Source organism: Gymnoscopelus braueri (genome assembly GCF_963280865.1).
Source record: "Gymnoscopelus braueri genome assembly, chromosome: 5".
NCBI classification, from domain to species: Eukaryota; Metazoa; Chordata; class Actinopteri; order Myctophiformes; family Myctophidae; genus Gymnoscopelus; species Gymnoscopelus braueri.
Genome location: NC_137606.1, coordinates 33,579,491 through 33,595,626, shown reverse-complemented (window position 1 = coordinate 33,595,626; position 16,136 = coordinate 33,579,491). Strand labels below are relative to the sequence as shown.

Genomic DNA, 16,136 nt, shown 5'->3' with positions numbered 1-16,136 from the left:
AGGTTTCTGCCCGACAGCAATAAATATATAATATATATACACACCTATATATGTATCTATAGATAGATAGATAAAAAGGATGGAACTTCCATAGACTAAGGAAGGGACTGCACACTCCAGAGAACAGAGATGGACAACTTACTACTGCATTAAGTGAATTATTAGCACAATGCGTTTCGACATGAGCTTAGCCTATGGAAGGTCCATCCATTTTTTTTGTTTATATGCCTGCTGACTAGACCTGCACCCCCTATGTTTATTTTTTTATGTGCAGGAGTCCTCATATACATATCTATATATCTATATATCTATATATCTATATATATAAATAATCTTATTCCTGTTGTGCTTACCCACTTTTCCAGAAGCAGCATGCGTGCTCTGTTGCAGCCAGCAGACACAGGCTCGCTCTCCTCATTCCCTCCCTCATTCTCCCTCTCTCTGTGTTCATTAGGCCAGGGGCAGTGGCCCAGCCTAGCTATCAGCCGCAGGATTGCTTTCTCTTTGACTGTGCACAGACAATCACCCATTCCATTAAAGTGGCGATATCATTTCTCCTCCTTGTGCAGGTGCAGAATAGAGGCCTGGAGATGGACAGTTTTCTCTCTCTCTGTGAACGCGGAGATGTCAGCGCCAAGGTCATCTCTTCAGCAGGGAACAAAACCGTATGGCAACTCTTCATCTGTAGTGTTGCTTTTGTGAGAGGAAAACGATTGGTTAAAAAAGCACCTGGGAACATTTTGCTGTCTTTTATCCCACAAATACCAGCAAATCTCAACTGTGCTTTCAACAGGGCATGAGGTTAGAGTAACAAAGACTGTCAGAGCACAAGCATATTGATATGCCACATGCCCTTTGTCCGTGGATTTTGCTTATAATTCCTAATGAAACATCCTAATGCTTAAGTTGTGCTCCGTCGTACGACGGCGTCACACGGAATAAATAGCTCATCTACAACATGTTGCGGATGCGATGTGACTGTGAGCTTGTAAAATCTAGCTATTTTCGGCATGCAACAACCACCGAACGATTAAGCGCTTGAGCTGGTCATATATGTGTAATGGTGGAAAGATGTTCATTAAAATACCATATTTCTATGCAGACAATGTAATGGTCCTGTATTTGTCATTTCCTCTTCTCCACTCAGTTGATGAAGAGGGCGCTTGGGGAGGGGGGGGGGGGGGGTTATTTATTGAACATAGCTACATTACATCCACATCAATACTTGGTGTGTTCCAGTCCATAATGTTGTTCCCTTGCATGTGACCTTGTTCACTACCCTACATGGATTTATTAGATGTGAGGAGCAATAGGTTCCATGTAGACCCATACTGTAGTTTATCTTGGTTGCAGCAAGCTTTGCATTTTAATTTGACAATCCCAGCTACAAGATATAGCAAATCAAGTCATCTTACTTAAAATAACAGCAGTTGATACTGTGGCCATCAAGAGAAGTCAAGTGCAACTGGTGGACACTCCAATAAAATCCTAATTTTCAAGATCAAGTTTATTTTTTAACATTGTGTACATTTATAAGTATGTGTGTGTGTCTTGCACATTTGGATATATGCACTACACTGTAAATGTAGGTCTTACGTTTGTCTTTACACACATTTTTGTCCCTCGCTTTTGATGTATTGCTTTGCCTTAAACTAGTGTCGCACTTTGGTCGACGAGTCGTTTTAAATGTGCTCTATAAATAGTTTGATTTGATGGTGTGAGCTATCTGTCAGATGTCCTAGTCATATTTTTCATTCAATAATTGCGGTTAGGTCCAATCAAACCCAGATCTCTTCTTTCAAATCTGAAAATGAGGGTGACGAAGTCATGCAAAAATATGACTTTTCAGTATGGATAAACAGTAACAGGGTTTGCGCAAATCTGCTATTTAATAATGTAATTGCCCATACACCTGCATGGAGTCAAGACCTGAGACAACATGCATGCATTTTCTTGTACATATCAATATGATTGAGTATCAGCTCATCTGCAGTAATATAAATGAATAAGCAATCCTTATGAATGAAAATGCCATAAATGATGTTATGCCGCTCCTGACAGCATGATTAATGGCAAAATCGTACTTCTTCATATACAACCTTAGCAGGTCTCCTAATATGCAATCATTTCTATTTTAGTGTTCCCAGAAATAGGTGAGAACATCTCCAAGACATACCCAGCATACCCATGCTGAGGAGTCTGACTATTATGCCTTCTCCATATTGTTCATTTTTCATACTTACATGCTGGCATCTGGAGTGGCTGCTAAGTACTGTGAGGCTGGAAATTAGGAAAAAAAAACCTTGGTGCATGATGAACACTGGTGATCTGTTAGGAGACTGGAGGGGTAACTTCAAGTCTAATTAAAATTCTGCAATTTCCTGCTGAGTTAGCAGAGTCCACACTAATGGAGTACGTACATATTGCATCTCCGCCTTCCAGATTGAGGTTTGGCAGTATTCTGGGCCCATTTCACCCCCCCCCCCCCCCCCCGCACACGGTTCTTGGTTCAGTTCTCAGCTTGGACTCGACAGATCATGGACACACTCACTGTGGGATGCAATGGGAGGACTGACTGACATCAGTCTTGGCGACTGACATGCAAGTCTGTAAGACAGATACCGTGGGCTGTCTTGCACCATATAACTTGACATATTTTTTTATTTGGAAGTTACGGTAACACCAAAGAATATTTACAAATAAAGTTCTTCAAATGGTAAAGAAAACAACCATCCTTCCACAATAAGAGATAATCCTCCTCCATGTCGGAAACACAGCGGGTGTAAATGCAGAGGTTGCAACCATTTTATCCTTGTGTCACTGAAGGTGACTGTGGAGAGGTCTGTGTGGTGTGTTCCTCAGAATCCTGGTTCTCAGCTGAACTGGCTCCTTGCTGCTCTGCCAGCATGTCTGTCAACTTTAACTGAAGCACCGGATCCCTGGACTCTGGTGCCACCTGCAGGAGAAAAGTGGACATGTGCTTTCAGATTTAATGCTGAACGGAAGTCTAAAGCTTACTTTAGTACTGTTTAACGAACCTGCTAAGCTATGCAACATTCACGGAAAATCACTAATGAGTCAGTGTCAAAGAAACTTTACTATTGCTGTAAAGCGTTTTATATAGAAGGCCTTGGTAAGCTGCTTGCTGTATAAAGGTCTTTCACAGAGGGCAACTGACAACGTCTCGTCTAGAAACACATTTTCAACTAGAGCTGAGCCGGCAGGTGGGGAGATGCTAGCAATCTGATAGGCAGAGTGACAAGCGAGTGCAATACCATGAAACTGTTGGGGTCATGCTCGTCTCACACACACACACACAGCCACCGAAGCCAAAGTTTGAGATGTTTTTTTTCTACTTCAGAAACGCATGAGGCGTACCTAGCAACATCACTGTAAAAGTGTGATGTTGTTGTGGTTGTACTAGATAATTGCCCAAAGTATGTCTGTGCCAAATTGCAAGACTTTATAGTAAACAGAACAGTGGTATTTTTATGGCATGGTACCTGGGGGGCGAGCCGTCATCTAGTGCATTCTTGTGTCTGTCCATGGCTAATCTCACAAACCAGTGGACCACTCATCACCAAAAGTCTTGTGCACATACAATGTGATTATATAAAAATATTTATGTGTGTGAATATCTTTACGTTATCATATCATGACATCAACATGACATCAGAGATCCACAGGGAACACACCATTATTTGAACCTGTTCTACTCTTGTTCCTCATCCTACAAAAAGATTGCCTTTGTGTACAAATTGCTTTATTATCTAAAGACCATTTATAAATGCCAACTGTAACAGCAGGGGTCTGATAACATTGTGTCTTCCCTGTTCATCTCTGACATCATGTTGATTATCGATGATGTCAGTCTTGTCCAAATGTGGAGGGATGGTGGATCTGAAACCCTTTACAAAATGTCAAAAAGCCACACAAATATTCACTATTACGTGCCAATTAGTCCAGCAGCGGTGGAAATTAGAGGCCAGACATGCCCTCTTCTAGATGGCTTGCCTCCTAGGAGCCACACTGTTGAAAATAATTTGCCCAACATGAATTATGACCCTTTTCGGCTTTCCATAGAAGTGTGCTGTAACACGTTCTCCACCCTCCATGCCAAACATCAGTTAGCCTACCCTACTGTGCACAATAAGTCAGTAATAGAAAACTGTGATTTGTTTCGGAATGCATCTCACCATGGGACCTCCTCGTCTCCTCAGCACAACTCCGTCTACCAGCAGGGCCTTTGCAGTCTCCTCAAACAAACTAGATTCCTCCAGCAACCCTCCACTCTCCAATTCTGTGTACTTCTCAACAAACCTTAAGAAAGAAAATACACCCAGAAGAAAAACAAATCTATTATTTTTACAGAGAGGTACATGTAATAAAGATTAACACAATGTCACACAGTGATCTGTCAAGGTAGGGGCTTCCAATTTTTTTTATACCACAACCCCAAATTACGAGGAAACATTTTGGTGACCCCCCCAGTTCTCGGTTTTATCTTTGGCCACCGACCGTGGCGATTTTCTCCATCGCGGCAGCTGTTGGTAACTGGTCTGGTCGTCTGTCTGTGAGAATGATCTCCCCGCTCTGTAATGTTACATCGCGATCTAAATTTAACTCCGCGAGCGTACAGATGGAACCAAATGGACCCATGGCCCATGTATTTGTACCCTCTCGGAGTACTAAAAACACAAATGGCTCTTTTAAGCCACCCGCACATATTGAACATAATTCCTAAGTAAATCGTTTATGACCAGCGAGCTAAATCAGTTTGTGTGCCTCAGCTTCTGCAAGGCATGCGTGTTTTCTTGTGCTGCTGCTTGTTCTCGGTCCGTGTTGGAGGCGGAGCTGTGTGTATGAGGAGTCAAGTGGACGACCTCACTTTTTTTCGTGTCTTGATAATAAAACAATTTTTTTGGTTGCCAATGTGCGACCCCAACGGCACCTCCCCACTTTGGGTCGCGACCCATAGTTTGAGAACCTCTAATTTAGAGGATTGCAAAGTCTACTCACTGAAAAGACAATGCTTAGTCAAAATTATTACCCATTTATTTTCATGCTTGTATACATTTTAATTTTTTTTGATGCAATTGCATTTTTAATAAAACCAAGACATTGACATACCTTTGGCATGTAGAAACAAAGTTTAGTCTGGAAAGATCCAATGGTCTAGGTCCTGTCCCATACACCTCATAGAATTTCCTATAATCAGAGAATAATTTGGATTATAAAACATTAAAAATACACTCACCGGCCACTTAATCAGGTACACACTCCAACTGCTCCTTAATGCAAATTTCTAATCAGCCAACACATGGCAGCAACTCAATGCATTTAGGCAAGTACACATGGTCAAGACGATCTGCTGCAGTTCAAACTGAGCATCAGAATGGGGAAGAAAAATGATTTTAAGTGACTTTGAATATGGCTTGGTTGGTGATGCCAAACGGGATGGTCAGAGTATTTCAGAACCGGCTGATCTACAGGGATTTATACATACAAACATCTGTAAGGTTTACAGAGAATGATCAGTTTTTCCAATCTTCTATTGTCCAATTTTGGTGAACCTGTGTGAATTGTATAGCCTCAGTTTTCTGTTCCTTAGCTGACAGGAATAGCACCTGGTGTGGTGTTCTGCTTCTGTACTCCATCTGCCTCCAGGTTCAACGTGTTGTGCGCATTCAGAGATGCTGTTCTGCATACCTCGGTTGTAACGAGTGGCTATTTGAGTTACTGTTGTCAACTCTAACCAGTCTGGCCATTATCCTTTGGCATAGGCATGCAACAGCATACCGTATTACGGCGGTATAAACAGCCACGGTATTGATACCGTGCCGACGGTAATTATTTATTTTATATGAAAAACTGCTATCTTGCCACGGTGCGGCCACAGAGTCAGCTCACCGGCACTTCTGAATAAAGTGAATGTGATTGTCATTACAATTTTACTGTAATCCACAAAAGTGTGATAATTCCTTGTGTCAATAAGTTGTGTTTTTATAAGCAGTTGCAAGTTAAGCTTATCAAAGACAAATAAAATGTTGATCTGCGTTCCCTATAACCACACCAGGTTCAGTTTAATTAATCCAGAACACAAGCGATTGCTGTAATTTAAAGTTCTCTATAGCCAGCAATGTGTGAGTGATAAATATTATTTTATTCCAAGGGAACCATTGTCAGAAAACTTGGACTGCCTCTTCCATGGGCAGAGAGGAAGCGAGCGTAAGATTGCACTGGGCATAAGGCATAGTCCAGTTGGCGGATAAGAAATGTGCATCAAGGAGCAGGTAGACGAGTGTACCTGATAAAGTGGACGGTGAGTGTATTCAAAACAACAAAACTCTCATCCTTGGGACTTTCATTGTGCTTGTTCATTATTTTATTTTTCCCCCAATTGCGTGAATACTTACGCTCTAACCAAGTCCTCTTTGTAAAAAATGTCAGGCACAGCGTCCTCAGTTTTCCCATATGACTTGGATTGCGGTCTTACATAAAGAGGGTTCCTCTTAGGTGGAAAGGCCTTGTAGACATCATACCATATGGGTTTGTCTGACTGCTTGATGACCCCCGAGCGCAGCAGATCTCGAACCCTGGGAATCAATGACATGATTGACAATAAAGTGAAACTTATTTTATTGTACTCCACATAAAAAAGTGCTAACATTATACAAACACATATACTGTACATCACCAATCACCAGTCACACAACCCGTCCACAATTCAAATGATACTGTGGTATCTGAGAACCACAGACTTAAAGGTTTCTACTGCACTTTTGTAGTTGCCAACAACGCCATATTGTAGATAATTTGTTGTTCAATATTTCGGACTCCCCTACTATTGATTGAATACTTTTTTAGACAGAAATGTAAACAGCACAAGGTACAGTCAGTCACACATTTGTGCTAAATTGCCGTTTCCAAATTCCAAGTAACTATCAGTATATGGTAATGACAGACAGACAGACAGACAGACAGACAGACAGACACACACACCTTTAACTAACCAAAGGCCTGGGAAAATAAGGTCTTAAGCCTGCATCAGCACCACAGGAATGTCATTTATGTTGTTGTGATGATGATTTAGGTTTAAGTAAGTTCTGTAATATATAACGGCAGAATCATGCATTCATCCATCATGATTTGTGTGCATGGGGTTCTCATCTTAAACAAGCTGCGTGCTTAACTGAGTCTTCCAGTTTAGTAGACCTTGTATTGTGAATTTGTACTTCCATGTACTGTGATTCTCATGTCTTACTAAATAAAAGTACATCAATCAATCAATCAATCAATCAATCAATCAATCACATTACTGTGGTGGTAATACCAATAACTCACGATTACGTTATTCTAAAAAAAAACTAAACATAACTAAACAAAACCCATTGTCTTCACTAGGTCACTACCCCTGGTCGTTAACCTGACAGAATATGAGTTGTTATGAAATGTTAACCTTGACAGACTTGAGTTCACGCCACCTGCCGAGATATGAGGCTAAGCTAATGGAATGTAGCTGAATTAGCTACATTACCGCTGTAAACTAAATGTCAACATGGTGCCTTACCGTGTGAATACCGTCCCAAACTTCTCCAGCCTACTGCCAGCCATGTTAGAGTAGAAATAAATCACAACGTGATTGAAACTGCTGTATAGCTGCTGGATTAATGTCTCTTAGCGTAGCCAACTAAGTTGCCAGATTGTGTGAGAGAAACAAGCAACCAGGTCTATGAAAATAAGCCCATAAGAAAAAAAGCGAGCCCTTCGCAATTTAAACAATAATACATATCATTGGCTATTTGAAAATAGCCGATCTACAAGCTCACAACGCGTCATGATGCTACGCGTTGTGTGCTTGTAGATCTGTTATTTATTTTTTAAAGAAAATCTTGAAGACAATTTGAAAAAATATGGAATATTCTTTCAACATTTTAACAACACAAACAGAGGTGGACGAAGTAATCGACCCCAGTACTTGAGTAAGAGTACAGATACTCCTTGGTAAAATTTACTCCAAGTAAAAGTTGCTCAGTCAAAATGTTACTCAAGTAAGAGTAAAAAAGTCATTGCTTTTAAATATACTTAAGTATTCCAAAGTACATGCTTTGAAAAATACTTGAAAAGTTCAAGTAAAAGTGAAAGTACATTTCTTAATTGTTAGATCAATGAATTGCTGTTATGTTTTCACAATTAATTTATAGGACCTTGTAACTCTTGTTTCAGAGAAGTACTGTAACTCAGCACTGAAGCCAGCACTGCATGCACTGATGTGCTTGTAGAACCACTATATTATACAAAGTACTCAGTACTTTACAGCCTTCCTAAAAATGTACTCGAGTAAAAGTAAAATATTTTTCTTGGAAATGTACTCAAGTAAGAGTAATAAGTATCAGAAAAATCTAATACTCAAGTAAAGTACAGATCCTCAGAATCTGTACTGAAGTACAGTACTCAAGTACATTTACTCCGTTACTGTCCACCACTGAACACAAATCTTGTATGGGGGTCCCCTGGCATAAAATGTTTTCAGATGGGGTTCCACAGACAAATACATATTAATTTGGGGTTTCCTTGACATGAAAATGTTTGAGAACCACTGGTTTAAACAACATTAGGAAGCAAGCCCAAATAAGCAACTTACACTTTAGAAGCCCCAAAAACCGCAACCACGAGAGCTTTGGAAGCTACTCAACAACCAACTAGGCTGCAGCAAAAAAAATCAAACCAGCTAGGTTCTCAAACATAAACCTCAAGGTGAAGGAGACTCTCATTACAGCACAGCGGGAAAAGTGGGTAAAATCTTTAACATCTTTTTTACAACCATAGCCACAAAACTGGTTGAAAATTTGCCAAAAATGACTTTAAACTCTCCTCGGTGACAACAGATGAGGCGTTTAAAAAATGTAGCGCACTACACAACAACCCTGCTGAAAAAACCAGCACAGACCAGCTTATGGTGGTTGCTGGTTTTAGCTGGTCTTAGCTGGTCTTAGCTGGTCTTAAGCTGGTTTAGATGGCATACCAGGCTGGACAAGCTGGTCAGGCTGGTCAGGCTGGTTTGCCAGTGTAGTTGGTTAGCTGGTCACTAAGCTGGATTCTGCTGGTCTTTGCTAGTCAGCCAGCTGGCTGGCTGGACTGACCAGCAAAGCCAAGCTGGTAGCTGGTCTTTGCTGGTCAAATGGGTGGACTTCCCAGCAAAGACCAGCTTACCAGCTAGACTTAGCTGGTCAGATGGCTGGACACTGGACAGACCAGCAAAGACCAGCTTAGCAGCTGGTCAAGTTTGGTTAGATCCCGATCCAACATGTGGATCCCAGGGGGGTCCCCACGTGATTTGGGGGTGGTCCCAGTCCCCAGATGACAGTGAAGTGATAATTTAAGGACCTTTAAGACCTTTTTAGTACCTAAAAAAACTACAAACTATACTATAAAAAAATGTCAAACATTGGCCAAATTGTCTAACAATAATAATAATATAAGAAAACATTTTGAAAATAGCAGATCTACAAGCTCACAACACCTTCCTTGCGAGGCGTTGTGAGCTTGAAGATCTGCTATTTTCACAATAGAGTCAAACTAAACGTAATGCATCAACTCCTACATTCCAAGTGCTTTAAGGGTGGGGGGTCCCCAGTTCAAATATGATTATTTTGGGACGTCGCGGCCTGAAAGGGTTGAGGACCACTGGGTTAGATCACGTGTGTGTTTCCCAAAACAGTGGGTCGGGGCCCATTTGTGGGTCATGTACACATCACGAGGAAAGATCCCTTTTTTTGTTTCCTACAAAAATATATTACTATATTATTTCAAAACATTTCCCACCCAAAAATCTAAAATCTTCATCAATAAAAAAACAAATAAATACAAAATCTAAGAAATTCCATCAATTAATAAAAAAAAGCATGCAGTGAAAATAGCAGATCTACAAGCGTTGTGAGCTTGCAGATCTGCTATTTTAACTAGTTTGGATCCCGGGGAGACATCATACCTGCCATTAGACTGTGAAGATTTTCTTCTGTTACAATTGCCCCCCCCCCAGTATATACAGTATATTTTATTGTATTGTATTGTATTGTATTGTATTGTATTGTATTGTATTGTATTGCATTGTATTTTACTTTACATTTCTTGTCCTTTTCTTGTGATGTGACATAAATATTATATTTAATAATAATAATAATAATAATAATAATAATAATGTATTATTATTATCATAACAACATTCATCCAAACTTATTTACTTAATTTCGCAATTGGCAAATAATATGCTAGTTTGATTCTAAATAACACTTTTTTTTGCTATGGTTACCAAAATGAACAGATCTACAGATCTACATCTTGTCGCAATTTGACGTGTTGTGAGCTTGTACATCTGTTTTTACAGAGAAGCGGGCCCTTTATGGGCCCTGAGCAGTGTTGCCATATCTGCTTATTATAAGTGACTTTGGGCTTGTTTTTCTGTAAAGTTGCTTGTAAATATTAGTGAAATATTTCACTTATTATTTTTGAAAATAGCAGATCTACAAGCTCACAATGTGTTGCAAATGCGACGCACTGTGAGCTTGTAGATCGGCTATTTTCAAATAGGTTTAAATGTCGCTTCTTTTGGGCTTAATTTTTTTCACAGACCTGGCTGCTTATTTCTCTCACAAAATCTGGCAACACTGTCTCAGCAGGCTCGTGACCCTTGAACTACCGCTCGCGATACGCGGGGAGAATGAATGCTGTCTGAGTCGAGCTGCAGCTCTCACTTCAGTAGAAAGTTTATTGCGTTGCTTTGGATTCATCAAAAATAATTATAAACCGGCTTCAGAGAAGATAAAAGAAAGAAGAAGAAGCGGCGGACATTTTAGGTGAGTGTTGACACAGAAATACTATTTATGTAGGCGTTTTAGCCTACTATTACTGTATTGATAATTAAGTGCGTAGGCTGCTGTGTTCGAAGTCAATCACAAGTGACTCATGTCATGACCCAACTCTACACATTTAGTTATTTAATTTGTCTTGATAAAGGGATTATGACAATAATTACAATAAATTATAGTGGGAATATACAATATAATTTATACTATAGGCCACTACTGCTTGCCTATGTGCCGCTCAAAACTAAATTCAGAATATGACGTCTGTGTGTGTGTGTGTGTGTGTGTGTGTGTGTGTGTGTGTGTGGACACACGCTTTCAGTGATGAAGCTACAGAGTGTTTTAATATCCCGTGAACTCTGAACATTAATGATTCCCTTGTCTGTCTGTCTGTCTGTCTGTCTGTCTGTCTGTGTGTGTGTGTGTTATTATTACACATTTCTTTGGCTGCAGTGGCCAAAATGAATGGTTTGCAGCCCTACTGAAAGAGAAAAAGGAACCCAGAGAGAACCATTATGTGTTATGCCCCCCCCCCCCCCCCCCCCCCCCTCCCTCCCACAAAGAGAATAAAACAGTTTGAAGGTAAAGTGATATTGTTTTGTTAAATGTTAAAGTAATCATTGCTTGTTCAGTAACAGGGGTCTCCCAGACTCTCCACCTCTTTAGTAAGCCGAAAATGCATTTCCAGGAATACCAAATTTAACCAATCAGAACTCATACAGGATACAGGATAAATAAGTTACAATTGGAAGTGATGACACAAAGAAGTGGGCATACAACATTTTAACCCATTTAGACCAGGAACGCATCTGTGTAATTGTTTTGATTTCTTTGGCTAGACCTTTGGCTTCAAAAATAGCAGATCTACAAGCTCATAGCGCGACACCGAGTGGCGCGCTATGAGCATGTAGATCTGCTATTTTTGAAAATCTTTGAATATATATGTTTTAAAGTGAACATTTGTACCTCAAATCTTTTTCCTTTTATGTTCAAAAAACTTTTAGGATTTAGAGAGCATTTTTAGAATCGGCCCCAGGTCTTAATGGGTTAAAGCTGCACTATGTAACTTTCCTCTTCTACCCCGGATTTGAACCCGGTTTCCTGAGCAAGTGCTGTAACCTTTTACCATTGAGCTAATAGAGCCTGCCTGCTTGCTCAGGTGATACATTGAATCTTGACCATCAGATCAAAATTCATGTCAGATCCTGTGTCTAGGTGAGACATGACCTTTGACACTATCTAAATGTCTCAATAGAAGAGCAGGGAGACTAAATACAACCACCCCAATTATATAAGTTATATTGTATTATTTGTATTAACATACTCTAACATACAGATTGTATAAGTTATATTGTATTAATATACTCTACGATACAGGTTGCATAAAATTACATTTTATTCCACTTTAACTTTCTAACAAAAAACATCTTGTTTTATCCAAAATATATTACTTGCACTACCTTTAGACTCTGACTCGTCTGAATACGGTGGAGATGCTGTTGTTCCCCAAGCTATCCACGACGAAATGTCAAGTACAGTCATACCCAGAAGAAGGCCAAAGAGTTGGAGCTGGACCTACAGCATCTTAAAACTAAGTAAGCAATGACTAATGTTAACGAAACAGTTGCATGAGTTTGCTCTTCTCTTTTTGTATATATCGATATGTTGGTTATTTGTTCTCATGTTCTTTTTTACTTAGATCTTGACCACAAATGTTAAAAAACATTATATAGAAAGCATGTTAAATGGAGTGGACAGATGCTAGGCTCATTATTAAACTGGTATCCTACTAAGGCATACATCAATTCAGTTTTTATTTTTTATTTTTCCGTACCCTGTTCATGCTTTAAGATGCAACAAATTAGAGATTGCAAAACAGAAACTGGAGGAAGGGCCCCAATATAGCTCTGCAGCAAAGCCTGACATCCCTGCTGCAGATAAGCAAACCAGTGACAGCATAGGTGTGTTTAGACAGTGATACTGTTCTACGGAAAATGGTGACAATGTGTACAATATAAGTACTGTGATACTGCCAAAAGGAGCTTAAATATGATTCTCTACATTTTCAGTTGCAACTTCCTCTGTTTCCTCTTCCCCCGAGTCAGACGATTTGGCATCGACACCTGGGATGTTTGACGGCAACGGTGACAAGGTATTGAAGAAACATACTGTGTAGGACAGTGGTTCTTAAAAGTGGGGTTCCACAGTGTCCCCAGCTAAATAAGAAACAGTTATCATTTCAAAAATAGGCAACGTGTCATGATGCATCGTGAGCTTGTAGATCAGCTATGTTTTGCTATTTTTGAACTCTTTTTGAACAGTTTTGCCTATGGCATGAACAAAATAGGGATGCCGGGTGGAAAAGGTTAATTTCACTACTATTTTACCAGCTAGAATGTAATCCAATGACAATGTACTGTATAAGAATTACTTCAACTCTCCCCACCTACAGTATAGACAGTTGTAGAATTCTGTACTAAATGTAATCCAACAATTAACATCTTCTCTATTGGAGGTCCATGGCACCAACTCTTTTCTAAATGGGTCCACATTTGGGGGTCCTTGAAAATGTAATTTCTTTACAGTAAATTCTGTTTGAAGTGGGCCTGCTTTTGTCAAAAATGAGTCTGAAATGTCATAGCCTGAGGCTACGAGCTCAATCCATGGTCTTGAAGGGCGGACCCAAACACAGCCGCCTGGATTTGTGCGTGGCTTCCTATTGCTTCACCAATCTATGTCCCCGCCTCCCCTCCCCTCCCCCCCTCGGCCTGTGCACCGAGCACGCTGACGTCACCAAATTTAGAGCGACGCCCCTCTGCACTCTGATTGGTTAGGAGATAACAAGGTCCAAGACCATCGTTCGTGCATCGCTCCCCCAGGCTTTTTTTCTTTTGTAACAAAAAAAAAAGCCTGGGTTTCCGAGGCTAGAAATGTCATGGTAAAATGTTTTTTAATTTCTAAAACATGTGTTGTTTTCTTCTGTTTCAGGTCCAGATTGGCTCTGGTGTGTGGCTCGAAAAGGAGATCTGGAAGATGGTGGCAGCAAACACCAAGGACTCCCTGTTCATGAAGGAGCTTGCTGTTGCCATTTGGGGGACAACAACCCTGAAGACCATGCAGGAGCCTTACAAAGAATGCCCCACTAGCAAGGGGGAGGCCAAACCCCCCTGACCGCAGGACTCAGAAGAGGTATGTTTACTGTGGGGTGGGGGGGTTCATTATGACTTGATCTCATAATTCAATCTGCTCTGTGCATGACTGTAGTTCTCTTTTCCAGAAGGTGGAATTCCCGTTAGCGTTACCTGTTCAGTTTTTCATACCTTCATTTGGTTGTCTCAGCAGCATACTGTTTCAACCAGAAACACATATGGAGATGTTGGTTGTTTCCAATTTATATCTGCTGCCGAGCCAATCAAATGAAGCTATGAAAAACTGATCGGGAAACGGGAATGTCACCTTCTGGAAAAGAGATTATATTAAGCTTATTAATCAATCATAAAAGAAAATACTCTATTGTAATAAAATCGATTTTATGGCTGAAAGAAATGCCGATCTACAAGCTTGCAACTCGTTGGACGTGTTGTGAGCTTGTAGATCAAAAAAGTAATCAATAGAATAATCGCAAGTAGAATAATTGGTAGTGGCAGCCCTACATGCATGTGTGGCAGGGGTAGCTTTTTCCCCCAAATTGTTGTTGTCCATTGTAGCCATCTGACTTATTGCCTGCCCACTGTCCACCCACCTTTTTCATTCAAATGCATGTTTTCTAACTGAACTGAAACACGGGGTTAAAAAAACACTTCACCCCATTTTCAACTCATCTTCATATAATTGGTCCTCACTAATACACATTTTAAGATGGCACCATTTATGTCTACTCACTCTGTGTTTCGTTGATAGGTCGTGGACAGTTTAGAAACCTGCCTACCTTTGACATCATCGGTAGGCAGGTTTGGTCATTTAGAACAACTTTATTTGTTCATTATTAATGCAAGAACAATGGCTTCTACTTCTGCATGCAAACTTTCCAGGTAGAGACACACTGTAGTTTCTATTAGCTTGGAATCTCCATTGGTGATGTCACTGGTAGGCAGGTTTCTGAACTGTCCACATTCCACCAATGAGTGGCAGAACGAGTAGACAGAAATGGTGCCATTGTATAATGAACATTAGCGAGGATCAGTTAGTTATATGAAGATAAGGTTGAAAATGGGTGAAGTTTAAGTTACTTTAAGTTTTTCTCAAAACATCACAATTCATTTAACTCACCCCATGCAGTATATTGCTAATTATATTTATTTTATTGTTGGGGGTTCTTGTTTGTTTTCTTTCAGACTGTTTCCATTGGTGGCTGCAGGGGCAGAACATTCTCACAAAGAGGAAGGCCATGGACCATGGCCAGGACATCAATAGAAAGGACAAGAAATTGTGTGTCTGTGTAGGGGGGGTAATGCTTTATAGCGCCACCAGCAGGCCGATTTTTGCAAGACACATTTTTGGCTGCAACTTTACAGATGTTTTCCAAACATCACACACATCGGTATACAGTATCTCCATAGTCATGTAATCAAGACGGATCTGTCCGATTTTTCATATTCTCTCACTCTTTTCCAGTCATTTGAACACTGTGTGTGTGTTAGTGTGTTCCTCAGGTTGAAGTTCATGTATTTATGTGTTTATTTATACATTTATTTGTTATTTAAATGTTGTTTTTGAGGGTTTTTTATAAGTGTTTAATAAATTATTGTTATGTATGAAATTGATACATGATTATTTATGACTTTGTGGATTTTGCTCACTTTTATATAGGCTACTGTAGGCTACTGTTTTTTAAATATACCACGTGCTGTGGGCACCTGGCTGAAATTCACCATGATCATGCATCCTCTCCAGCAAAGTTGGTCACTGCATATCCAGAATACACCTGAATACACATAAATACCAGATAGCAGCTTAAACCAGCTTAAACCAGCTACCAGCTAAACCATCATAAATACCAGCTACCAGCTTAAACCAGCTAAACCATCATAAATACCAGCTACCAGCTTAAACCAGCTAAACCATCAAAAATACCAGCTACCAGCTTAAACCATCAAAAATACCAGCTACCAGCTTAAACCAGCTAAACCATCATAAATACCAGCTACCAGCTTAAACCAGCTAAACCATCAAAAATACCAGCTACCAGCTTAAACCAGCTACCAGTTTAAACCAGCAAAACCTACCACCTTAAGCTGGTCAACCACCAAGACCAGCTTAAGGTGTGTTTTG

At 40.1% G+C, this 16,136-nt stretch overlaps 2 protein-coding genes across 3 annotated transcripts; one reads left to right on the top strand and one right to left on the bottom strand.

Annotated features, from left to right (window-relative positions):
* Window positions 1–1,605: 1,605 nt before the first annotated feature.
* LOC308085297 (small ribosomal subunit protein mS23-like) lies at window positions 1,606–7,697 on the bottom strand. Its single transcript, XM_080428376.1, has 5 exons — window positions 7,571–7,697; window positions 6,417–6,596; window positions 5,131–5,208; window positions 4,197–4,320; window positions 1,606–2,956 (listed from the first exon to the last, which is right to left on the bottom strand). The coding sequence occupies exons 1-5, from the start codon at window positions 7,612–7,614 to the stop codon at window positions 2,807–2,809; spliced, it is 576 nt and encodes a 191-aa protein (XP_080284502.1). The 5' UTR covers window positions 7,615–7,697; the 3' UTR covers window positions 1,606–2,806.
* Window positions 7,698–10,719: 3,022 nt separating this feature from the next.
* On the top strand, window positions 10,720–15,628 carry LOC308085400 (uncharacterized protein). Of its 2 annotated transcripts, XM_080428555.1 has the most exons (6): window positions 10,720–10,856; window positions 11,319–11,447; window positions 12,332–12,460; window positions 12,935–13,017; window positions 13,854–14,054; window positions 15,200–15,628. In XM_080428555.1, exons 2-5 carry the CDS (start codon window positions 11,381–11,383, stop codon window positions 14,034–14,036), a joined length of 462 nt encoding a protein of 153 aa, XP_080284681.1. In that variant the 5' UTR covers window positions 10,720–10,856; window positions 11,319–11,380; the 3' UTR covers window positions 14,037–14,054; window positions 15,200–15,628. The 2 variants fall into 2 exon arrangements, with proteins under 2 accessions (XP_080284681.1, XP_080284682.1); XM_080428556.1 differs by lacking the exon at window positions 11,319–11,447 and having other exon boundaries at window positions 10,770–10,856.
* The last annotated feature ends 508 nt before the right edge of the window (window positions 15,629–16,136 follow it).

Excerpts from the sequence above, each read along its gene's own strand:
- LOC308085297 (XM_080428376.1), bottom strand. The coding sequence starts at position 7,614 with ATGGCTGGCAGTAGGCTGGAGAAGTTTGGGACGGTATTCACACG. Across the intron at positions 5,209-6,416 it reads AAAGAGGACTTGGTTAGAGC|GAAATTCTATGAGGTGTATG; the intron begins GTAAGTATTCAC and ends CTCTGATTATAG. Across the intron at positions 4,321-5,130 it reads TTTGTTTCTACATGCCAAAG|GTTTGTTGAGAAGTACACAG; the intron begins GTATGTCAATGT and ends TTCTTTCTTAAG.
- LOC308085400 (XM_080428555.1), top strand. The coding sequence starts at position 11,381 with ATGTGTTATGCCCCCCCCCCCCCCCCCCCCCCCCTCCCTCCCACAAAG. Across the intron at positions 11,448-12,331 it reads GAGAATAAAACAGTTTGAAG|ACTCTGACTCGTCTGAATAC; the intron begins GTAAAGTGATAT and ends CACTACCTTTAG. Across the intron at positions 12,461-12,934 it reads CTACAGCATCTTAAAACTAA|TTGCAACTTCCTCTGTTTCC; the intron begins GTAAGCAATGAC and ends CTACATTTTCAG.